Genomic DNA, 24,868 nt, shown 5'->3' with positions numbered 1-24,868 from the left:
TGCGGGCTGCAAAGCGAGATGGCAGGAAAGAAGAAGCGTAGAGGCGAGGTGCCACTTGGGTATTATTTTTTAGTGGGGCAATAGAAATATGGAGCCTTCCATTGTGCAACTAGTAAATAACAAACAAACCACATTAGAGTATGAATGTTAAAACTACATCTTTCTCCCACTGTTTGAATAAATATAAAACTAACTCGCAGTCAGCTTTGTGGAGCGGAGAACGCGACAGTTTAATCTGCAGGTGAGTGAGTCATCTGTCCAATAGACGGTCTTGCAGCGGGCTGTGTTCGCTGCGGTCAGGATGTGGAGACCCGAGCTAACATGTAGCCTGATCATGTCCTGACCACGAACTGCAGGCTCCCTCACCGCTTTCACCTGTACAGGTAAACTACGGCATGTCCCTGTCCGGTTTAGTCCGGGTCAGTGTGCTGTGTGTGTGTGAACGGACCGTTAGCACGGGCGGGCTAAAGGTGGACCGGGGCTGTGAAGCAGTTAGCTAGCTACAAACACAGCATGACGTGTTGGAGCCAATCCACCACTCACACACTGAGAGGCTTCAGCGGTAGATGCTCGTCGTCTGTAGCTACCGACAAGTAACAAGTACTACATATAGTTTAAAGTCTGTAGTTGTGTATAATAGCATGATGATGATGATCTGGTTTTGACAGTAAACAAACCCACAGGATTTACATTGTGGTTTGATGGGGGTGGACAGGAAACAGATAAGATATGATAATCCTCTATTAGTCCCTCAATGGGGACATTTGCAATATAACAGCAGCAAGAGTCAAACATAGGCATCAGTAAGTAATAAGTAATAGTTTAGTCTAAGGTAATACTTAAGTGTAAGGAATATAAAAAATATGAATGTACTTAAGACTAATATATACAGTAATGTATGTGCAGTTTGAGAATGTGTACTTTAAATGGATTGCACATGAACCATTGTATTAAACAGACAGAATGATTATTGCACAGTTAAGAGAGTTTGAATAAAAGACTTTGTATAAGGTAGTTATAATACTATATTAGGGCCAATTGATGAATTAAGGGATCAATAAATCAACAGATCTGTTTTTCTATCAATAAATGAATCCTTTAACGGGGAGAGGCCTCTAGCACCAACAGGTTACAGGAAAGAGAAAACGTGGTAAATTAGTCTGAAACATATCCGAAAATAGTGTCTACAGTTTCCTATAGGTCAATGTGATGTCTTCATGTTGCTTCTTTTGTCTGATCAACAGTATCAAGCAGAGAAAAGCTGCTTTTCTTGTAAATTGTTGCTGATTATTTCTAATAATCACCCAAATAATTTGTTTTCCAGGTCTACACAGTATCCTAATAACCATGGCCAGAGGCAGAGATAGTCACACGTCTTCACATTAAGGTAAGCAGTAAGATTATTACAACAGCAACAACCCTGAACTGTATTATTACTCCACTTTAACGGTTTACACCCTTGTCTCATTTGAGCCTACATCACATGCAGTAGGTACATGAGTGCAGGAAACTGTGAACTGACATGCAGAGGAGGTATTTGTTAATACTTGTAAAGAATCCACACCAAGAGAGGATGTGGTGAGTCAGTGTTAAGTCATCGGTATACAAGCTGAGACTTAGCCGCAGTTTATTACTCTGTAGCCGAGGGTACAGAGAGAAGAGACTATGAATTATAAAACATTTTTATTACTGAAGACTAGCTGCTGGAAAACCTGGATGTGCGGTCGGCCAAGAACCAATCACCATCACTGAAATGAAGAGTGGCAGATCTAGCAATTTTTTCTGAATCTGGGGCCATAAAGGGGCCACAATTTACACAGGGTGGATTACATGTCCAACATCCATGCACAATTCCTGATTTAAGTAATTCCAATAGAGTAGCGATGCATGTGGAAAATGTGGTAGGAATTAAAATAGCAATAGAATCAGAATCTAGGATAAATAAGACAATAACAGAAATACTATGTACAATATTGGGCTGTTCTATAAATGTGCATTATGTAGATAAAAGTTGCGTGAGTGTGCAATTTGTCCAAATTTGTTTGTAATGTCCAACATTCAACATGTGCAAGCAGTCTGTCTTGGTTTTTGATTCATTCATATTAAACCGAAATCCTGTGAAAAAGTAAGAACCTGCAGACATGTCGTCGTTCTCTGAGGTAGAGGACGAGGTAAAGCTTATTACAATGAGTCAGACAGACAGTGATCAGCCTCTCTTCTGAGACCAGATTTAGTCCCACAGGTTGTCATAGAGACGGCGGCACCCTGCTGTGATTGTGGCGCGCCCTCGTGTTCTCCGTCTGTGCCTGGTACGCAGCATTTTAGATTAATATCAAGTATTCATTTAAACAGTGTATTTCATCAACCAACAGCCTGTCTGCAGTGAGAAGAGGTGTCCTCACATGGTGGTACATGTTTCATATTTCAGCCATTACATCCAGCCCTTATTATAAAAACATTGTTTAATTTAACCTTTAATTTTGTCCACCGATTTAACTGCTGTTCTCTCACATGATGAAATCTAAAGGTTATTTTATGAATTACAATACAGAGGAGAGACGAACAGCCTCATTTGCATGGAAGACCATTTCTGCCAACAAAAGAAATAATACATGAATTAAATGACAAAAATAAAAGCAGGCTTTTCAAACAGACTCTGGTTTGAATCATTTGTTGAATGTTATGACTTTGATCTGACTAGGCTGCGAGGAATACTCTGCAGGTCTGATCTGCAGCCAAGTGCACTTTGCATTCTGGGATACGACAGAGTGCAATCACAAGTTGCTGGCAGCTTGCAAAAGAAGAAACCAAAACGTGTAGGTTGCCTTCCAGGTATTGGAGCAAATATGACCCTTTGCCTTTGTTTTTTTTCTCTCTCTCGCTCCTGTCAGCCACAGTAACCACTGAAGCTGTGTGATTTGGTTCACTTGAATTTTTTTTCTGTGTGAGAAGAAGCCAACTAATTTGGACCAAAGCAAACAAACTATAGGTTTGAAAATGTCCTGAGAATCCCATGATTGCCACTGCACAAACTCTGGCTCTGGGATATTTTAAGTCTTCTTCTTTATTGACAGTCTGTGTGTCAGACATTCACCAAGTGTGTATTCTCAGCTAAAATATTGACAAATGACAGAATAGAGCCGAGTTAACTGTGGTCACCACCATCAGAAGTCAAACAGAAGCGGATAAAGGAACAAAGAGCAGCTGGAAGCCCGGCTTTGCTCTCACTGTCCCTGGTTAGCATTATTAATGCCTTCTTATTTTGGAGAGCCCGAACAAGCCTTATCTGTGTAACCAATACTCACTTTCATGAAATGATGCCCCAGGATCAGGTAGCCACTTTATTTCCTTCTCACAACATTCATCCCGTCCCATTTGCCTCTTACTGGGTTACCACTCTGCATCTCCCCCGCCAATTTACTGGAAGGTCCTGGCCCTGATCTCTTGATTTGCTGTGAATTATTAAGAGAAGACGTTTTTGATGGGGTCGATGGGGGCGTAGCTCAATTACCTGAGAGCTCCTGCCCTTGTTTTCTTTGACTGACAGATGTCACAGGGAGGCCGCTTTCTAGAAAAGGGCTTTCTATGAGTGGGAGTCCCCTGTGTTGCCTGTTCTCTTGTGTCGGAGCTCAAACTCCTACTCCTCCTGAGCTGGAGGCGACAATGGGAACCTCAGCGGTCATCAGGCTTAGCCAGGAAGAGCTGCTGTTTTACGCAGCCTGCTTTTGTAACTGTTGGTGTTTGTGTCTGTGTGTTTGTGTGTGTCTGGAAGGCAGAGTGTGTAGGAGAGGAGGAGGAAGAGGAGGTGGTGGCGGTGGCATGCGTATGGGCAGTAGCTGGAGGTGGCAGATTTCCCGGGCCATGCGACTCGCACTGCGCTGGTGCCGGCTGTGCCGCCTGCAAAGAGGAGGAGGAGGAGGGAACAAAGTCCGAATCAGCGGGAGGTTGTCGGAGCTGTGGAGCTACAGCAAACTGCTGCTCAAGTCCCTGTATTACAACAGCCTCAGCAACTCGGACACGCTGCTGGACTGTGTGTTTGAACCCGTCTACTGGATCGTGGACAACGTGACCCGGTGGTTTGGAGTGGTGAGCTTGCTTCTCTTCTCTTTTCTTTCTACACTTCTACACATCATCACCTCTCACGTCTTTCCTCACTGTCTGTTACCCTCCTTCCCCTTTTCTCTCTCAGGTGTTCGTCTGTCTGGTCATTCTCCTGACCACCTCAGTCGTGGTGGTCATCTACCTGTTCGTCCTGCCCACGATCGTCAGCACGTACCCTGTGCACTGGGTGGTCTGGCACCTCTGCTATGGCCACTGGCTCCTTGTCATGGTGGTCTTCCATTACTACAAGGCTACCACCACGGCTCCTGGACACCCGCCCAAGGTCTCAAAACCCCTAACATATAAAAACTGTGTATAGACGCAGCATAGCTTCACTGTTGTGTGGTGCAAGAAAATGCCTTTAGAGAGAAGGGAGCATATTTGCTCTTGTATTTGTTGTGGCTGTGTCATTGGTAAATTGGTAAAACCTGACTTCTTGATTCATACGGTTTATCCTCTTTGTTTTCTATATTTTAGGACAAAATTCATATCCCCTCAGTGTCCATTTGTAAGAAATGCATCATTCCAAAACCGCCCAGGACGCACCACTGTAGCATCTGCAACATGTAAGATCATTTCCCAACTTCTTCCATGAGAGTTATTTGCTAAATTTTTATTATTTCGCTGAAAATACTTTCTGTTTTATTGCAGGTGTGTTTTGAAGATGGACCACCACTGTCGTATCCTTTTTTTAATGAAGAAATGTCAGGAAATGCATGAACAGTTAATTCTTTATTTTGTATTATTTCCCACTTTTGAATCACGTTGAACTTAAAATAATATGCAGCCTGGCTGAACAACTGTGTGGGCCATTTCAACCATCGCTACTTCTTCTCCTTCTGCCTCTACATGACCCTGGGCTGCCTCTACTGCAGCTTCAGCAGCAAGGAACTGTTTCTGGAGGCATACAGCGTTATAGAGGTGAGGCAGCAGGAACACCTCGGCTGCGAACTAAGCTCAGACTTTAAAGCGACTCAATGCAAGATTTGCTCTCGGCTATACTCAGGCTCCCCCCTACTCCCCCAAGCTTGTACACACAAGCATTTGTTGACAACCGACAAGCTTTAATTGTTTATCTAACTTGTTAAACCTTTGTCGAATGGGTTTACTTGGCTTCTGATGATAAACTGCGAGTCGACAATTTCACTTACGCAGCCCAACATCAAGCAAGCACAACAGCACCAGACATAGCAAAAGTTATGACTTGCTTAACAGCAACGCCAGGTCGTAATCTGTCCTGTATGCTCCGATATTCACTCTTGTTTGTTTTCTTACTCGCTCACTTTCTCTTTTCCTCTTCGGTTTCTTCTGTTAGCCTTGTTGTCCACACTGAGAATGACGAGCGAGCTCTAGTTGCTAATGTCTGACGTATGCTTTAAAGCAGGTTGAATGTTCCAGCACGGTACACTAGATTTACATAGTGCACTTCCAGGCCTGCAGGGGATGCTTTGGCGATGACAGACATGCCATTCTCCCTTATTATTTAAGATGTAAAAACTACCTATTGTTGTTATCAGCTGTTACCAAATTTGTCTGTGATGAATAGTTTGGTAGCGGCTGTCAGGCGGTAACAAGGAGGCAGAGGTCGATCTCAAATGGCAAAAGACGAGTGAAACAGGAGATCTGAAAGGGATCTTGACTTGCTGCTCTCATATTTACCTCTCATCTAGGATGGTCTCATTTCGTGAGTGTTTGTTTGCCAGATGGTGAACAAACCGTGTTCGTGTTAAGACTTAGCTCACGCATATTGTAAGAAGTGTTATCCTGAGGAGGAATGACCTCAGAAAGCAGCTGATAAGTCTGACCCTATTCTTCTCTCCCCTTTTAGACTTATTATCAGATCCCAACTCCAGACTACACCTTAAGAGAAACCACTGCTCAGAAGAGTGTCATCTACCTCTGGGTACTGACCAGGTGAGCGACACTTCACCGCTGGTAGTCTCTCTGTTTAAAAATCGAACGAAAGTGGTAATGTAACCCCCCACGTGCACCTTTTCTCCAGCTCGGTGTCAGTAGCTCTGGGAGGACTCACCCTGTGGCACACCATACTCATCTGCAGAGCGGAGACCAGCGTGGAGCGCCACATCAACCGCAAAGAGATCAGAAGACTCAGGGAGAAGGGCAAGGTACACAAACACTGGGATCATAGACTGTAAATAAAGATGGACGACGCGTCTCCACTTCCTCCCACTATCCAGAAATGAAGCCAAAATATCCCGGATACGAACACTGCCGTCTTGCGCTGATGACGTCATTTGGAGTCAGGGTCTGCGCAGTGGTGATCGTGAAGTGGAATCGCGATATTGAGGTCCCGTCGATACACACGGTCGATTGACAGCCAAGACTGACTCATGATTGATTATGACGGCTCAGCATCAAATAACTAATTAAAACCAAATTCATGGGAAAAAATGTGCACTGGAACAAACACCAGTATGATGAGAACTACTTAAAATGACAGAAACCAACTTTAAGAAACGTTATCGGAGGTGGGGTTTATGACTGATCTGCAGCCAGCCACCAGGGGGCACCAGAGAGACTTTGGCTTCACATTTGGGGAGCTGTCATGTCGTCCAGTCTTCATAGATGTTTGGTTTCCAGCACTATAGACTGTATGTGCCGAGTTACTGCACGGCTGCTTTCAACACTGGAAAGAATAGTAAACTTAAAGACGATTCATTTTTTTTTATTACTGTTTTAAAAGTGTTAAAATCCAACTCTGACTATGGTTCTTCATGTTCTGGTACAATGCAGGTGTTCAGAAATCCCTACCATCACGGCAATATGAACAACTGGAAGTTACTGCTCGGTGTGGAGAAAAGAAGGTGGGTTCAGTTTTGCATTTTCCTGAACTGTGCTTGTGATCGTACCTTAAATGAGTTAGGAACAAGTTTGTTGTGGTGTTGTCGTTTTCAGCTGCGTTTGAATCGACTTGTTCTTCTCGTCCTCAGTCACTGGCTCACACGGGTCCTGCTACCCTCCAGTCATCTTCCCCACGGGGACGGCATCATGTGGGACTGCACCTTCACCAGGAGAGACCCCATGGCCATCTGACCCTCACCGGTTCATTTTATAAAAAAAAAAATGTACCACATTATTTATCCTGAATTTACATAACGAGCAACGTGGCTAAAGACGAGCAAGAAGCTCCCACTCCCTCTGGGAAAAAGATGCTTTGCTGTGTAAAGGTGTTTACGGACATAACCACTCGTCATGCCTCAAAATACCATCACCGTCTCACTGTCCATCTGTCGGCAGCCTTGTGAAGTCGGGGTAGACCTTCACCCTGCGACTGCAGCGCTGTCGGCTGAATTGATTTACAGAAGGTGCTGCTGGCCAGCACACACCTCGGTCTCCTTACTCTCAACCATTTGCAAAGACTGAATTTCCTGCGCATTTCTTGAACCAGCACTACAGCCTCCCCCGTGTAAGAGTGTGATGTGGGAGCATGGATAGGAGACAGGGACGTACGGGAGGCGATGGAGATCATATCGAGTAACGGCATCTTAACGGTGCTGTGGGTTGCATTTTACAAATTAAAACCAAACTTAATAGAAAAACTAACATTTGTATGTATATATCAGTGTGATAACAACTACCTAAAATGACAGAGACCATCTGAGAGAAATGTATGAGCTATACTGCAGCCAGCCACCAGGGAGTGATTGAGATGTTGCCCTTGCAAAATAGTGAGCAGGTCGGGACTTGCTTTGGTGAAACATCTGCACGAGGCGATCACTGTCATTTTAATGTCCGATTCCCTGCAACAAAAAAGGTCATGAAAGATGTAGGTCAACTGTGTGACTTGTGGATCCAATGTTGTCAAAACCATTTCATCCTGTAGATTTGAGCTCAGAAGTTGTTGAAAACAGACAGGAAGCAGAAACGAGAGGAGAATGAAACATCAGACTAGATTTCATTAAAGTCTTTTCAGAGATGATAAAAAGCAAAGCACAGCACCTTTTAATAACTGACACTGTATCCCTGACATGTCGTCACGGATCTGAGCCTAAACCTTGTCTGCTTATTTAAGAAAGTTTGTCTTAATGAGATGAAAAGACTTTTTTAACGTTAAATGATCTTGTTTGATTGATTTCCTATGATTATTTAAAATGTCATTTTCAAAAGCTATTTCTCTCATGAACTACTCTGTTAACACCTGCAGTGTTTAGTGGAGATGTGATGGAGTGTGCCGACGAGCTTAGGAACCACAGATATGAACGGATGTTCTGGTGCCGAAGAGTTTGATCTACTTCTCTTAAAATTTCTGACTTGAATCTTTTGCTCCCTACATTTAGGTGAAGAAAAAAGAACAAATTTTGTGTGCCTTGTTTGGGGGTTCAGCCTTTAAACTTAGGCAATTTAAATAAGTGAGAAAAAGTCACTGTGAATTCCATTTATTTTTTCACCCCCACGTGTTCTTCATTTCAAAAGGAGTTGAATCTGTAGTTGCCATAGAAACATGACACATCCCTGTGTGTAACCAAAGGGAGCTGTGCTCCAATTATTGTTCTCTTTTTTTTTTTTTTAAATAAAATAAGTGTTTGATATTTCCTGGTTTTACTGTTGTTCCATTGATATGACTTGAGACATCATGTTCAAGAAGCTACTGTGACTTTGGCCTATGAAGATGAAATTCTAAGAAATTAATCTGTGAGTTCAGTGAACACTTGTGACAAATCTAGAAGGATTATCTCAAAGCATTCTTATGGCTGTCGCAGAAACACAAAAATTACGTTAGAATCTTTTTTTCAAGAAAACCTTTAATGACATCTTAAGTTAGACATTTAAATATTTGTCTATTTCCTTGGCATAAGTTGATGTGAGGTCCAAAGTCAGCTGAGCTTACAGAAATGACTCGACCTTAACTATGATATAGCTTCAATACTGCTTCAGCCATTGATAAATTGACACATCTTCACTGATTAATTAACATTAACATCAAAAAATAAAATTAAACTCAACATTCGCGCTTCAATGGAGACACGACACATGTAGAAGCGCTCGATTCTTGTCACCCTGTGAGGAACCTTGGTTTTTACAACCCCACCCAGCTGGTGACTCAAATCAAACGCACCACCTGTTTTAAGACATTTCTGCTCAGACACACATTCATCCAGATGAGAAGATAAACAGGTTGTAAGGGTCTGCTGGGTTCAGTGCTGCTCCAAGTTTTCATCTACAATAAAACTTCTCAAGATGTTCATAAAAGTTGATTTAAAAAAAACGTTGCTGCCACAGTTCAGGAGACGACTCATCAACTATATGAGCTCTGTACTCTTCACTTTCTCTCTTATGCAGGAGTTGACCCACACCAGTGCATTCATCAGGAGCAGTTTTAAATTTGAGATCTGACATATAGTTAACTTATTATTTCGTTAATTTAGATTTTCAAATAAAGAAAAAACGCTTCAGGTTTTATTATTTAGTAAATAGTCAGAAAATCATCTGATAAAATGTGGTTATTTATCAAGCAAACATACTTAATATTTGAAAATGTCATCACTGTATAATGAATTCTTGGGTCTGAGTGAAAGAGAAAACTTTGGGAAGAGTACAAAAATTATACACAATCAAAGTGTCATGGCACAAATCCACACAATTTCTGCGTCGTGTAGAGAGAAAGACAACGTACACGAGGCATAAAACGTATTCAAATTTCCATTCTTGTAACTTAAGGGACTCTTAAGGGAGTCCACATTCTCTTACTTGTGCGTTCATGAGGATACAGGCAACTAAAGAATGCCAGTAAAAAGGGGGAGAAGATGGTGGGTGGAGTTAAACCAAGGAGCAGGAGCTCTTGTGGGGTTTGTTTGTGAGGACGTGGTCCTGGAGAGAGAGGAGGTCGGGGTGGGGAAGGAACGGGAGACGAGGGTGGTGTTGAGATGTAAAAAAAAAAAAATCACCTTCCCCCAGGACTTCCCACAAGGTACCTACGAGAAACATTTGACAGAGATGAGTTGTTGTGCAGAACCAGCTATAAACAGTACCAGTACAGGAAAAGAAATGACATCATCTTGCAACAATGGTGGCTGATTCTTACCACTCCCCTCGTGCCAGTACCGCTTCGCTCCTCACCCTCCTCTTCTTGTCGTCCAGAGGCCGAGCCAGAGCTCGCAGAACCCGCGCCCGAAATGGAAAAATCTGAACCAAAAGTTCAAAGAAATCGTTTTTTATCTTGAGGAAAGTTACGTGGTACAGATTACTCAAGCTGATTCAAACACAGGAAAGGACGTGTGGCTTATCTTCAGTCAACAAAAATATCTTATTTCAAGTCAAATCTGGACATAGCACTTAGTGATGCAGCAACAAGTATGAATAACTTAATAAATAGTTTTGAGAAGTTGTAATGTTCCAGTGGGTGATAATCGACAAATGACAACAAAGAAAACAAGAGCATTCCTGCTGTGATATGATTAAAATTATCAACATTTTAAAGATGGACAATTTTGAATTTTACCTCATGTGTGGGCAGGTGGGAGAGGGCGTGGATGCAGCGCAGCGAGGTGATCTTTACGCTCTGCAAGAAAGATACAAAATATTGTTAAATGCTCTGGATCATTAACATGTTCATGCCATGCACAGATTGACTAAGATACAGTGTTGTGCTCCAACTGTGAGTATGTGCAGTATGCCACTTTTGAACAGGAGCAATGAGCTGCTTCGTGTGTCTTCATGTCATTTTCTTGCTTTGTTTCATTGCTGCCAACATTCAGCTTCACCTTGAGCTGCTGAAAACCGGTCAAGGCAGAAAGCACTGGCAGTTACATTATGTCACTGACCATGGTAGGACTGGAGACGAGGGCCAGCAACCTGCTGAACAAAGCCTCCAGCTGCTGTATGAGAGCCGGCGGTGGGTCGATGAGGACGGGCTCCAGACAGGACAGGGTGGACAGCTGGACGCCCTGATCGGGACACGACAAGGCCTCTAGCAGCAGGGACAGGAGCTGGACAGGGATGAAAGAAAAAAAGAAAAAACGTTACGATAGAATGTTTCCCAAAGAGAGAACCTGAAGAGAACAAATGAGTTTCCAGTTTACGCACCGCTGGTAGTTCAGTGATTTGAACCTGCTTCGGAAGTTTGTTGACGATGTTGGACAGAGCCTTCAGGTAGTTGGACTTCTTCTCTGGGGGACAGAACAAAAATCTCCTGTAAATGCTGAATTTGACCAACAGTATTTCACATCAACACTTTCCTCAGCAGTGCTGTTCCCACGAACCTTGCGGCGCAGCATTGAAGCCCTGAACCAACTTTGCCGAGTTCTCACTGAAGAAGCGCTGGCGGTACATGATGCGGACGTCGGCATGGCAGCCGCGGTTTAGGACCTCGGCAGAGTCGCTCATCAGCAACGAGAAACCTTCTGCCGCCATCGCACCCAGATCAGCGTCGTCGAGCAGAGAGAAGAGCTTCACGAAGAAAAAGAATAAGAAATTAACTGATGACACCAAACTAGCATGAGCTGCCATTTTCCAATTTCAGGTGTTAAACTGCACATGAAGAATGAAGCTAAGTAAATCAAATAAAGGATATCAGTGAGAGAGTGGATGCAGCATTTACCTTGTCAGTCAGTGCTGTGGACATAGGGTGGTATCGAAGAAGCAAACCTTTGGCCACCTGAAGACGAAAAGCAACCGTTCTGCATTTTCTGCTTCTTATACTGAAACAACTTTATTTATATATCCATGAACTAAATTAATAGATCCACAGCTGGTGGTAGAATAAATTAAATTTGTATTTTCACATACTTATGCACATATGTCTGACCAAAACCTTGGAAATACTTTGGAGAATGTGGGAGCCACTGACTCAGACATTTGCATTCTCACATGCAGCCCCTCTGAATACCTTCAGGAGAAGGTTAGGACTTCAGTGCGTGTCTGAAAGCAGCTGTATTGAAAAGTGTAACTCTTACCCAGATCATGAGGGTGAATGCCTGAGTGCGGGCAGGTGACGATGTAGAGTCCAGCTCTCCACACACTCTCTTCATCGTCCTCTGAATCAAGCTGTCGAGAGAATCACCTGAAGAAAAGAACAAATTCCAAACAAAGCATTAACAGATTTTAACTGACAGGATGACGCTCTCTTTCACAGAAACGTGTGACTACTGACAGGAGTATGTCATAATCAACAGACCCTGCGATTGCTTGTTGATCAGCCCAGCGAAGCACTTCGCAGCAGAGGTGTATGCGAGAGGGTGGTTACAGGTGCAGCTCATCTCCTCCAGCTGAGACAGCAGCTGGTCTATCTGAGGCACCGCGACCTAGACGACACACACAGTCAGAAGTCAGAACACAGCTTCAGGAACTCCAACATTTCAATAAAGGAGAATTAGGTCTTCAGAATGAGACTCACACTGCGAGGTAAGGAACAGACGCAGCCCATGAGCAGACAAACCATCTGTGACTGGCTCCATGACTCCCTCTGCGGCTGCTGGGGAAACATGACATCATGACTTTCATTAAGTTTTCAGGTAACACTGACATGAACAAATAGTGCGAATCCCGAGATAATAAGGAGCTAAATTAGGGCTGGAAAATAAATAGGCAGCATCTTCAGTGAGCGTCATTGAATCTGTTTATAATTAGAGTTAATCAGCTTTACAAGTGTTTGGCTCTCAGGCTGACTCATCATCCAGCTATTATCTAAAGCGCTTAGTACAGATAATGGTTGACCTGCGATGGTGGAGGGGGGACAGGTCACCAGAAAATCAGTTATGTGTAGGGGTCTGAATATTATGAGTGTGTGCTATTTGGTGCAGATCCAAATAAAAATCTGGATCTAGTGAATTTGGATGTGTTTGTTTCATAAGGGGCCTGCTGGGCCTTGTTAGGTGTAAATATTGTGATGGCATTGGTTCATAAAGTTGTGAGAATGCTGATTTGCATGAAGCCCAAAAACTGTACAGTCTGCAAACAGCATTTTGCATAACACAGCTCAACAAGTAACATGGCACATCATCTAACTCCAGTAGGCAAACCTGTCTGCGTTAGGATGTTACATCAACTGTCATGTTTAACATTTGAAGTGTTGAGTGTGAACACAATAGAATTGGCATATTTCAGTATGTTTGGTCTAATAATAAGGTTAAAATGATTGTTGTTAATTTAGTTAATCTATCGATAACAAGCACCAATCATTTGGTTAAAGAGCAGCTTTCATTTCAGTTGACCAAAGTTTTCTTTTGCTTCAGTCCTAGATATATTAATGATGTGAGGGACACATAATAATTCTGCAATACATTGTAATCTGTCTTCAACAACAATAATCATTAAGTGCTCAGTGAGGCAATGATGAGGAACCTGTGCAATATTTGAAGCAAAGCAAACAACACACATAAATACACAAATCCCTGCACACACAGACCTTGAGCAGCTGGATGTGTGAGGGGAAGGAGTTGTCGGGCAAAAAGGAGACATCATCGTCCAAGAAGAGAGAGACAGCCCTAGCCGCCGTCTGTCCCGCCAACCTGACGACATGAGACAACAGACGCCTCTTGAAAAAAAGCTTTTACGGTACATTTTTACACTTTTACAAGCATGTGTATCGGCGGGACCTCGCTACACTAAATAAACAAAGCCCACAAAACACAAATACAATGGCAGAGGGATTGTACTGACTTTGGCTGCAGCCTGGAGCAGGAGGTACTGATGACAGAGACCACAGCAGACAGGACCACTTCCTCTACCAGAGGACTACGACGACCAGAAGACCCCTCACCTGCCAGACATGAACAAGTGGGTGAGAAACACAGACACCGTTAACCTTAAACCAGGTTATTTAGAAACTTTTTTTGAGATTGGGATGATGGATCTACTGCTTACCCTGCAGGGCCGCTTGGAGCGCCAGTGAGAGCAGGCGTGGAATGATGAGTTCATGGAAGCATTGCCCTGTCTCCTCAGTGTCCTGAACCTGCTCTGCTATCTTCTGGAGGCTGCGGCACGCCAACACCACCTCCTCCACTGAGAAACCGACGCTACCTGAAAGCGACATGAGTTTTCAGTTTCATTCATAGGAAGTTTATTTTTGGTCAGGTTTTAACTAATCTGATTCATTCATAAGCTTTCAGAAGACGTGCACAAATGCTGATGAAATTAATCCAAAGTATAGACGGAATGCTTTGGCCATTTACATAACTAACGCTGAGCATAAATATGAATTTACTGTGTGCAACAACTGATGTGTGATTTGACAGACACATTGTAGAAGGGAGATTTAGCAATATTTGACCCTTAATATTGTATCATTCCTCCTGACCTCTTCAACCATCAAATTTTTATGTCAGGAAAGAAACTGATAGATAAAAAAAAATATTTTATTTGGTCGTTACAGCTCAATAATCTGTTATGAACCATTTGTGGACTCAAAGTTCCAAAGATACATATAATGTAAACTCGATCGCTGAAATTTGCTGAAGATAAAATTAGAAGAGTTTCATCTAACAGGTTAATTGTAACAAATCTTACTGCACTGTTCACTTCCATCGATCACTTAATAATAAGTGAGTCTCTTACTAGAAGCCCTGGACCATCTCTACAGACAGATTACCTGCGTGTGCCAAGCTGAGGACCTCCAGGAGGACAGGCGTGCTCTCCTGGACAACACTGGGTCGGATGGACACCGCAGCCAGGGCAGACAAACACTGCTTACGCACTGCATGATGAGAATGTTGCTCAGAAGCTTCTCTGTTGTTGTCTTGATCCATGGGCTCTGAGCAGAGGAGAGGCGAGGAAAAGGTTGCTTGGGATTTTCATCATAAATTCACCATTTTTATTACCGCACACTGTATAATACAAATATTAATATCTGTGTGGTGTTTCTATATATTCCACATTGAAAGTACAGATGTTATACTATTGGATTAGGATTTTCACTAACCAGAAAACATCTCCTTCTTTAGTCTTGGGATGAATTTAGTGATAAAGATTGTTGGGTGTAGCTCTGCCAAGGCTCCGGCACAATCGACCACAGCAACACTGAAGCCACAAACGGAACCAAGACACAGAGAAACAAGAATATTGTTCAGTTCAACTGCAACATCAGATAGTGTAAAAAAAAAAAATTTTGACACCAATTTTTTCCCCCCTCTATTTTGTAGATATGAATCTGCTAAGTAATGAAAGTACTTGAGTAGAAACAGAAAGTGTGTGTCTCTGTAGCTGCTTTCATACATGCACTGAACTCTGAACATTTTCCTGAGGGGCTCTCCGCAGTAGAATGTATAATTCATGTCCTGCCTCACGCATGCTCTACCCAGGCACCACTCCTTGCCTGAATGTTTCAGACATTTTCCTATTGTATCTGACCCAGAGAATCTCCTGCTGGTCTTCATATGTGAAAAGGCAAACTCTTTCCAGAGTTCAATTCAATTCCATTTCATTTGTATAGCGCCAAATCATAATATACATTATCTCAAGGCACTTTACATAGTAAAGTTTCAACCGTGAGCTCACCTGACTTTCTCATCCTCCTCGGTCAGCAGCAGTCTGGTCAGGTGATCCACAGCCAGCTCGATATCAGCGTCCAACAGCAGACCTGACAGAGAAAGAATGTCTGAGGTAATCTCACTCAGACTATAAACTGTGATTGTAGGAATGTATCGTATCTCACCTGTTTGCTGTGCCAGTGAGGTGAGCATGGAGGTGGCAGTGATCTGCAGACTGGAATTAGTCTCCAACAAGGCTGAGAACACCATGTCACACAGAGACTGGCGAAAGGCTAAAAACATGCTCTCTTCTGATGTGGAGGGATGAAACGCACAAAGAAACCGGTTTAACATGACAAGTGGATTTGATGTTCTGAAGTAAAATAGTAATGAATGTGGCATTAAATAAAATAAAATAATGAATGCAGCACTGACCGTTCTCTGAGGACTGACTGCTTGTCACTGACTCGATGAACCGCAGCACCACCTCCAGTAACGTTCGTCTATGGGAACACTGCTCAGGGAGGGGAAAAAGTCACGTTTACTTGTTTATTATAAAGTTGCTGGTTGCTGCAATAATTTAAAGATGTTCAAATATAGAACAGCTGAAGAAAGAAGCTCACATTAACTTGCTCAAATTAAACTTAATAAACTTCTGGGTGTCAGTTATATTTGTTTACCTGTGTTCTGCTGCTGTACTGCTCGACGAGAGCGGGCATGACAGCGGCTGTGATGATGTGGCTTGCCCTGCTGGACGCACTGCATGCGGCCTGCAGCAGCTTGGCGCTGGGCCACACGAGCTTCAGGTCCGGCTCACACAGATGATGTTTGCAGTCTGGAACACATTATACGCTCTCATTAAAAAAAAAAAAAAGATCACTGGACTTTTACTTCAGATGAGAAACTGAGGAGTCCGTTTGATTTATTTACTTGTTTAATTGGAGAAATGTGGCTCAGTTATTACCTCTGCCAAGGGGATTGTTTGTTTCTTAGCAAGATTATGTAAAAGTACGGAACAGAACTTGGTGGAAGGATGAGACATGGGCCAAGAAAGCCCCCATTATGGTGAAATTGAAATTTGGAGCTGCTGGATTGAATTGAAGGAAACTGTTGGGCCTTGGTGGAGGTGTCTTAGCAGAGAGCGTTTCTCGGCCAAAACCGTCCACAACTAAAAGCCCTGGATTAAGTGTCTCACACTCTGTCTCAAAGGCTTTTCTACCCTGACAAGAACAACTTTCTGAGTTAATGTCTGGATTCTGAATGGCTGGAAGGTTCAGATTTACCCTCAGTAACCAACTGATGGATGTGTTAGTTTGAGCTTCTAAATTAATGAGCCAGTATGAACCTTTAGATACACAAATCTTTAGTCACGCTTAGCTAAAGAGCTTGGAGCTGGGGTTATGTGTGTAACCGCCAATAGCAACTACGAGTAGAACTTGATTATTCTTTACTTAAAATATTGACACTTTAAACCCGATTATCTTTATTGTCATTGCAGTCAAACAGTCTCATTGTCAAATTGTGGTATCATTTCCTGCCCATCTACTCAAGCAGCGCTGCACTGAAGCAAACCCTCCCACTAACACAGTCATTTTCTTCACCAGTACTGCCTTCCTGTTATTCTGACTGCATAGGACCATTATTTAGTCCTTAATCCCGTTTACAATTTAGTTTTATTTAAATGTCCAACAAGTTTGAATAAAACTGACGTCTCTGTTCACTTCACCTGTATTGTATTGTGTAAATTTGTCTTTTTTCTTTGCTTTTGTTTTGACTTCTTTTATACGGGACTATGTTTGGATTGCCCTATCTGTACAACTGTGCATATTTACTTTTAATCAAGTACGTGTACATAAGTTCGATTTCAGCACTTCACCTGTGAGAACAAGAACCAGGAAGGTGCTGAGAGAGTCTTCAGAGTCAGAGTTGAGGACTGAGCGAGACAGACAGGAAGTGAGTGCGGTGAGAGCGGCGAGGCCTGCACACTCGATCCTCTCGCTGGATGTCTGAAACACCTGCGATGAAACAATGAAACAAGAACATTAGCTTCTGGTTCAGAGACCGACCCTTTGTTCATTTGAGTAGTCTCTTAAGAACAGGAGGAAACCTGTTGAAATCATTAGCAGCGTTGTTCAGACAACAAAGGCAAGAGAAACAGCATTTATTCCTCTCTTCCCATAAAACTTTGTGCTTCGGGGCTTTTCCTGTAGTTAATCTCAGTGCTGATGAATCATCACTCCTTTCTTCTGTTGGAGGATTTTAATGTTCCAGGCACCTTGCTGCCATAAGTCACTTCCCTCTGTGTTCTAATTATATCATTTTCAACTGGAAAAACAATAAAAACTGATGCAACAAAAACACAACAAATGCTTGTTAATAGATTATTAACCATTAACTGATGTGATTAAAATGTTATATAATAGACGAGTGTTGGACCTGGACGCATAAAAATACCAATGAACTTGTCTTTTTAACAAGGGCTTAATATATACATTAAATTATATAATATTTACATGAATGTATCTGGTATAATAGACACTGCACTAACACTTTGTTTTGATATAAATTGTGTTTCAAACAAACCTCTCTGCGCAGTGATGTCCACAGTCCCTCAAGGAATTCTGCCAAGTCCTTATGTTCATATTGTGACATACAGGAAGTCTGCAAAGTAAAAATAACTAATAAATAAATAAGTAATAACCAGTCAGGTAGAACTTTTCCTAAATAGTACTTTTTGTTCTTGTTTCATCTTCCTGCCCTTTACCAGTAAATTACTGCATCGAATTAATTGATTATACATTTGAATTCACTCTCTGTAAACTGTCTCAGCCCCTTAATGGTGTTAAGAGTAACAATGTGTTCTATAATCGCTTATCATTCACATTAGCCTCTAAGAGCTGGGTTTATGAGATGGGAAATAATTTTGAGCGAAATATTTCTATCTCCAACCCCACAGTGAGGAGCACAGAAGAGTTTTAGAAATGAGAGGGAAATCTCACCAGAGTCTGCAGCGAGTCCAGCTTCGCACTCTGAACGTCCGAGTCCAGCTTCTCAATGATGAGAGGCAACACGAACTGCAACAGTGCAGTAACAAACACAGCATAAGCATAATCTCACATTTGACAGCTCAACTATTCTCAGGCCAGAAAATGTTCACTACACCAAAAAGCAAACATATGAACGTTCCCATTACCTCTGCAAACTTTGGTGTCCCGGAGAGGACGGCCCGCAGCGCCTCGATTAGGTCGTCCTTGGTGATGCCGTGGGGGTCATTAGAAGGCTGAGGTGGGTGGGTGGTGGTTATGGGGAAATGAAGGTAAAGCAAGAAGAGATGAACAGGTTATTAAAACACACCTAAGTCTCCAATTAACCTCAATATGTAAATCTTCCGGGAGGAAGACAGACATTAATGGAGATTAATAATTACATTTTTGTTTGAAAAAAAAATGCTTCAGTGTCTAATACTGTTTCTAAGATTTTTACATTTTGACAAAGAAACAACTACTAAATAATATTTAAGCAACCTGGATTTATCTAGAAAATCAGTACTGATGATAAATTCTTTGTATCTTTTCGCTTAGACCAACGAGACAGGTTTCTTGATGTATTTCCTGCCTTTACAATTAACTACCAATTAGCTTAAATTAATTGAACAATGTATTATTATTATCATTCACTATTTTTAAATTGGCATGAACATTTGACTGAATACCGGATCTATAGGTGGACTGGTTTGCAGGAGTTTGTACTTTGTGTTGATAAATAAAGTTATTATTAATATTTCAAGTTGGATTAAGTTCAAAATACAAAATGCAAACCTTCATGTGAAAGACTAACAAGGCATGTTAAGATTGTGTTGTGGTAATAGAACACTGCAGTCGTCACGCAACACAAAAGCAACATATCAGCAGCATTGTGGAAGCGTGTTGCTGGTTTGCTCCGGAGAGTCAACAAGTCATCACAGAGCTGTGAGCCTCTGTGACGCAAAGAATGGCAAACGTGCGTGAGCAGATGAGGAGGCAGACGCTCGATCATTGTTTTGGGCGGAGTTCGTCTGAGGTCACAGGAAGTCGGTGATGACATTTCTGTCTGCTATTCTCTGTTGCTTTCATCGGCTCTCAGCCCAAAGCAGCTGAGTAAACAGGGACTTACGGGGGTGAAGTCGATGGGGAAGTAGCAGGACGTCACTTCGAACAGCTCCTCTGTGAATTTACCTGAGACAGCAAACAGAAAATTAACAGGGGGGGCAGAACGGATACATACCCAATTAGCAACAGAGTCCATGGGATACAACAGCGAGAGAGATGTTGCACATGCTCTCACCTAGATCATAGCCTCGATGTATGATGCTCTTTGCAATCTGGAAGGCGAGCAGGAGGTTGCGAGGATCCCTCTCACCATCCATTGACTGAACAAAGCCAAAGACAAAGTCTGCCCCTAAACCCTTCAGCTCTGTGGATTAATCATGAAAAATAGTTACTCTAACATGATCTGACCAGCAACTCCCAAATTAGAGAGGATTTCTTATTGTATTAAAATGAGAAAAAGTAATATCTACCAGGTGAAACACCTGCTTATTACACATCTCTTACCAGCCTCTCTGGTCTCCATGAGGTTGATGAGCATGCTGTAGACGCACGACCTCTCTGCCAGCATCAGAGACTAGAGAAAAATTATCAGAACATATAAAACTTTTACCCATAATGCCTAGACTCAAGAACAATTTGGAGCATTTTGTGAAAAGTGTCTCGGACCAAGATCGGACCTGAAATTGGTGGTGATATCATCTACAAACCATGTCAAGTAAAGGTAGACAAACCCACGTAGGTGATGACAACAGAACACACGTATGTCATATCGAATTCTTCAGTGTGCTCCCTAAATTTTAACCAAAACTAACCGGATAAAGTGTAAACAAAGACAGAAAACCTTGGTCCGGACTGTCAGATGTGAAAACGCCCTTACATTAGTCCAGTTTACCCACAAACCATACTTAATTAAAGAGGAAGTGCTTTGCAGAACACAGAGGAAACAAGAAGCACATCATCATCACACTAGATAAAGTGTGGTGAGATATTGCACAGGTCTAAAGAGACAGATAGACGCCGTTCAGAATCAAAAAACACACAGAGCCTCAACAGAAAAACAAACATCTTTAGATATATTTTAAATAAAAACTGCTTGTTAAAAATATCACACACTGAATCTCACCTGTACGTGAACATCCTGGAACAAAGACCTCAGCATGGACACGGCTGAGCCAGGAGGCAACGCCGCACATTTTGTCTGGAAAAAGCACAAAACACACAATGTGCATGTTGGTCACCGCCGTCACATCTGGAACTTCTCAAAACAATTCTCCGACTTTCCGATGTAAAAAAACTGTCTTGCAAGTTTAGCAGTCGATCCATCTCATGCAAGATGTTTCAGATGTTGTTGTCAAAGAAAAGCTACCGCAGTCAGACACTCACCAGAGCTCTGAGCCCCTGTAAGACGGATGGTGTGATGACGTAATGGTCCTTTAGGCGGTTTTCATAGAAGGCAATCAGCACTTCCACTATGGAAAAGAGGGACAGGGAGACATGCTGTCAAAATATCTCTAGGTTTTGCATCCAAATACCATGTTTAAAATTTGAATATGACATGTTATTATGATGGTTTGAAAATGTTACTATCCAGAAAACGACCAAAGACTATGTAGAAAAGAAGTGCACCTTCTCTCTCTGTAAGATTTCCATAGCACTCGTGCAAAACCTCAGACAGCAGCTGGACCCCTCTGGCTCGAGTGTGAGGCTGAGAGCTCGTCAAACTCAGTCTGCAATCAAGATCAAATGCAGAAGGTAATGAAAGTGAAATATGTGACAAGTCTGTGATATCAAAATAACTTTTTAACAACTATGTTATTCTCTTAGAACCTAAGTTAAAGTAAAGGTGCTTTGATACCACTAATTACAATGCCTATATGGCAGAAAATGCCAGGCCTTGGTGAGTATGCAAATCTATGTACTGATCTTTAAAGTGTATTAGTTTCACCCAGATAAAACTGCAGTTTTGCCTGAACCTGAATTCTTCATGCGATTATTATTATTATTATTTTTTTTCAAACTAGATAATAAAAGAAGTTCAATGACATTAATTATCTGTGTGTATTGTTCTACTAAGCCATGTAACCTGAGCCAGGCCATACAGCAATGATTACAATCATCACTTCCATACAGGGTTAGTAGCATACAGCTGTTCAAAAATGTTTGGGTTCTTGGTATTGGCTCGCTGATGTTGCCCAGATGTGATATATGGCTAAATGTCATGAGTGTCGTGCACGGACTGTTCTGGATCAGGAGAAAAGACCCCAACTGGGCCCCACGACGATAGGGACACACACACACACGTCTGATCAGCCTGATGTGGGGCCGGAAGATGTGTCCCTAACATCCACTGGTGATCCCTGACATGCACCAGTGGTTATTATCAAACTGGTATAAGTGACTGCAGCTTTAGTTTATGTTCTTGTCGTGTGTGTGCTGTTGCTGAGCAGGTTGACAGCTCACCCCAGTGCCTCCACCAGCTGCAGGACTGTAAACTGTCCATCTTTGACACCTGGAAATAAAACCAGGGTTAGTGGGATTGCCATAAACATTATCATCACCTCACAAAAACACAGACCTGAGTGTGACTGAGGTTATCTGTGGTTGTAACCTACAGATTACCCAGCAGCACTGGCGGGGGTCAGAGTTACAGAGTTCACTGACGGGATGTTTTCCACACGGACACAAACACGGCAGCTAGCAAGCAGCAAGCATGCGGTCAGACCTCAGCGGGGCTAGCGTTCAAATTCACAGCACTCGAGCAATGACAGTGGAATAACAGAGCAGGGCTGCATTCAATACGTGCTGGCACAGTGGCAAAGTGAGCCGAGACGTGTCACAGCGCGTGTTCGAAAGTGTCATGAGGTCGCGGCGGCTCGCAGGATGTTGTTAGCTACCCGAGCATCACGCCGTGTGGAGGCAGCCGCTCAGGTTCGCTTCAATGGCGGATATTCCACAGCGAGCCGCTGCGGAGGGTGAATCGCAAACTTATACAAACTTATTTACCTGTCGCGGTGTCTTTGGCCTTGCTGTCCTGGAGTCCCGAGACAAATTCCTCCACCAGAGACAGCAGCAAGGAGCTGTCCGCGGCCATCGCTCCCCTGAGGCTCCGCTGCTGAGACTGCGCATGCGCCCGAGAGTGGTGGGTGAAATGTTCAGCAGCGTTCGCACACAGGGCAAACAACTATGGAAGCCCGCTTCCGCCACTGTGATGAAGAAAATACAAATCCTGTATCTCATAATTATGAGATACTAAGTCATAATAGTGAGATAATTATGAGAAACAGGATTTTTATTTTCTTCATCACAGTGGCGGAAATGGGCTTCCATAAAAACCATCAAAAAGAAAAAGAAGCACTGAATTAAAAGAGATTTGCACATTAAAGATAGGAAAATTGTTAAAAAAAAAGAAAATAAATAGTTAAGTCTGAATTTATGAGAGAGCTGCAATAAAAGACAGTGTTTTTTCAGGCCTGATTTGAATGATCTTACAGTTTCAGAAGACCAAAGGTAATGGTTTGTTCCACAGGTGGGGAGCATAGATGCTGCTTCACCCTTCACACTGAGTAAACCTGCCCCAGAGGACCGGAGGGGTCTGGATGCTTCAGAGCCAACAAGTTACTCAGAGACCATTCGGTGCTTTGTAGACACGTAGTACATTTTTTAAATCGATTCTTTGAAACACAGGAGGCCAGTTCAGTGATTTTAGGGCCGGTGTGATGTGGTCCATTTTCCTGGTGTTGTTGAGGACTCCAGCAGCAGCATTCTGAACGAGCTGCAGTTGCCTGATTGCTTTTTTGTTAGGACCTGTGAAGACACCATTACAGTAATCTAACCTACTGAAAATAAATGCATCAGCAAGTCTTTCTGTGTCTTGTTTTGAGTTGGTAATAGGCTGATTTAGTAATGGTTCTTATGTGGTTGTTGAAATTCAAGTCCGAGTCAATTATTACAGCCAGATTTCTGGCTTGGTTTGTAGTTTCTGGTGTCATGGAGTCGAGTTGAGCACTGACCTTCAACCTTTCATTTTAGGGACTAAAAACAATAACCTCTGTCTTTTCTGGATTTAGCTGGATAAACTTCTAACACATCCCCTCATTGATATGTTTGATACACTTACTCAGTAAAAGAAAGGCACTGTGTGCCTGTGACGACACTTTGATATAGAGTTGTGTGCCGTCAGCATAAGTATGGTAAGAGATGTCATAATAGTCTATAATCGGAGCATGAGGGACCATGTAAATATTGAATAAAAGTGGTGCGAGAATGGACCCTTGAGGAATACCACATGTAATATTTATTTGCCCAGATTTATAATTACCAATTGAGTAGTAGTCTGTAAACCACTATAAAGTAATCCCAATCCTGTAAGTAAGACTTGAACCAATTTAGCACAGTGCCAGTAAGTCCCACCAACTTTTCAAGTATGTCAAGTGGCATATTGGGATTGACCATGTCAAATGCACCAATAATGGCAAAACTGAAGTTTTGGATGCATTAATGTTCAGATGTATGTCATTTAAAACTTTAATAAGTGCAGTCTCAGTGCTGTGGTGTAGTCAAAATCCAGGATGAAAAGCATTGAAAAAGTAGTTCTGGACCAAGAAAGCATGAATTTGCTGAAAAACAACCCTTTTAAATGAGCGTTCACAAAAATAGCCGGTTTGATTTGGTTCTGTAGTTGTTTATTGCGGAAGCATCCAGATTAGACTTTTTTAAAGATGGGTTTAATAACTTCAGTCCTCAAGGCTTCTGGGAAATGCCCAGATTGAAGAGAATTGTTTATGCAAGACATCTGGTGCTATAAAATAAAAAAAAATTAAGACATTTTTTGTAGGCAGAATGAAAAATGTGCCAGATTAACTGGAGAACATGGAGGGGCAGGTGCCATTATCATGTTGCCTGAGGTGGAACTACATACTTTTGTCTTATCTTCTACACTTTATCTGTGGAAAAACTTGCGAAGTCAACTTGCTGGACAGAAGTTTAGGAGGAATTGATGCTCTGGGGTTTGTCAGCCTGTCTACAACATTGAACAAGGTGCAGGTACTGTTGCTGTTTTTATTGATAATCTCTGAAAAGGATTGCCTTGCCCTTTTCAATTTCTGGTTATAGATACGAAGACTGTCTACAGATGTCGTAGTGCACCTGGTGTTTATTTTTTCCACCACCTGCATTTTGCCTGTCCACGCTCACTTCTTTGAGCTTTTACCAGTGTAGCGTTCCTCCAGTGTTTTTTTTCCTTCCAGGGACCGAACG

The 24,868-nt window shown here is 42.4% G+C and overlaps 2 protein-coding genes across 4 annotated transcripts; one reads left to right on the top strand and one right to left on the bottom strand.

Moving 5' to 3' along the window:
* Positions 1–68: 68 nt before the first annotated feature.
* Positions 69–8,654, top strand: zdhhc16b (zinc finger DHHC-type palmitoyltransferase 16b). Of its 2 annotated transcripts, none has more exons than XM_035146639.2 (11): positions 69–383; positions 1,325–1,387; positions 3,773–4,086; positions 4,190–4,384; positions 4,579–4,667; positions 4,753–4,781; positions 4,889–5,022; positions 5,930–6,015; positions 6,104–6,227; positions 6,856–6,926; positions 7,053–8,654. In XM_035146639.2, the coding sequence occupies exons 3-11, from the start codon at positions 3,820–3,822 to the stop codon at positions 7,153–7,155; spliced, it is 1,098 nt and encodes a 365-aa protein (XP_035002530.1). In that variant the 5' UTR covers positions 69–383; positions 1,325–1,387; positions 3,773–3,819; the 3' UTR covers positions 7,156–8,654. The 2 variants fall into 2 exon arrangements, with proteins under 2 accessions (XP_035002530.1, XP_035002529.1); XM_035146638.2 differs by having other exon boundaries at positions 70–383; positions 3,777–4,086.
* An 857-nt stretch (positions 8,655–9,511) lies between these two features.
* mms19 (MMS19 homolog, cytosolic iron-sulfur assembly component) lies at positions 9,512–22,766 on the bottom strand. 2 transcript variants are annotated; one of them, XM_035146636.2, is made up of 31 exons: positions 22,616–22,766; positions 22,073–22,121; positions 21,239–21,339; positions 20,996–21,081; positions 20,736–20,810; positions 20,117–20,186; positions 19,848–19,976; positions 19,677–19,738; positions 18,718–18,804; positions 18,524–18,598; positions 18,108–18,185; positions 17,401–17,539; positions 16,205–16,359; positions 15,960–16,038; positions 15,710–15,835; positions 15,553–15,634; positions 14,978–15,075; positions 14,648–14,809; positions 13,924–14,079; positions 13,720–13,819; positions 13,466–13,568; positions 12,455–12,532; positions 12,236–12,362; positions 12,015–12,121; positions 11,660–11,716; positions 11,322–11,508; positions 11,146–11,228; positions 10,884–11,048; positions 10,562–10,621; positions 10,145–10,245; positions 9,512–10,034 (listed from the first exon to the last, which is right to left on the bottom strand). In XM_035146636.2, the coding sequence occupies exons 1-31, from the start codon at positions 22,701–22,703 to the stop codon at positions 10,004–10,006; spliced, it is 3,096 nt and encodes a 1,031-aa protein (XP_035002527.2). In that variant the 5' UTR covers positions 22,704–22,766; the 3' UTR covers positions 9,512–10,003. The 2 variants fall into 2 exon arrangements, with proteins under 2 accessions (XP_035002527.2, XP_035002528.2); XM_035146637.2 differs by having other exon boundaries at positions 12,455–12,529.
* Positions 22,767–24,868: the final 2,102 nt, after the last annotated feature.

The sequence above is a fragment of the Hippoglossus stenolepis genome, chromosome 21, assembly GCF_022539355.2.
Source record: "Hippoglossus stenolepis isolate QCI-W04-F060 chromosome 21, HSTE1.2, whole genome shotgun sequence".
Classification (NCBI taxonomy): domain Eukaryota; kingdom Metazoa; phylum Chordata; class Actinopteri; order Pleuronectiformes; family Pleuronectidae; genus Hippoglossus; species Hippoglossus stenolepis.
Note: the sequence above shows the minus strand (reverse complement) of the source record. Positions and strands in the feature narration are given on the sequence as shown.

Bases quoted from the DNA above. Each gene is read 5' to 3' on its own strand.
- mms19 (XM_035146636.2), bottom strand. From the start codon at position 22,703: ATGGCCGCGGACAGCTCCTTGCTGCTGTCTCTGGTGGAGGAATTTGTC. The intron at 16,039-16,204 runs GTAAACAAATAT...CTCCCTGAGCAG, and splicing joins AGTACAGCAGCAGAACACAG to TGTTCCCATAGACGAACGTT. The intron at 10,035-10,144 runs GTAAGAATCAGC...TGTTTCTCGTAG, and splicing joins GTACTGGCACGAGGGGAGTG to GTACCTTGTGGGAAGTCCTG.
- zdhhc16b (XM_035146639.2), top strand. From the start codon at position 3,820: ATGCGTATGGGCAGTAGCTGGAGGTGGCAGATTTCCCGGGCCATGCGA. The intron at 4,782-4,888 runs GTATCCTTTTTT...AATAATATGCAG, and splicing joins GAAGATGGACCACCACTGTC to CCTGGCTGAACAACTGTGTG. The intron at 6,927-7,052 runs GTGGGTTCAGTT...TCTCGTCCTCAG, and splicing joins CTCGGTGTGGAGAAAAGAAG to TCACTGGCTCACACGGGTCC.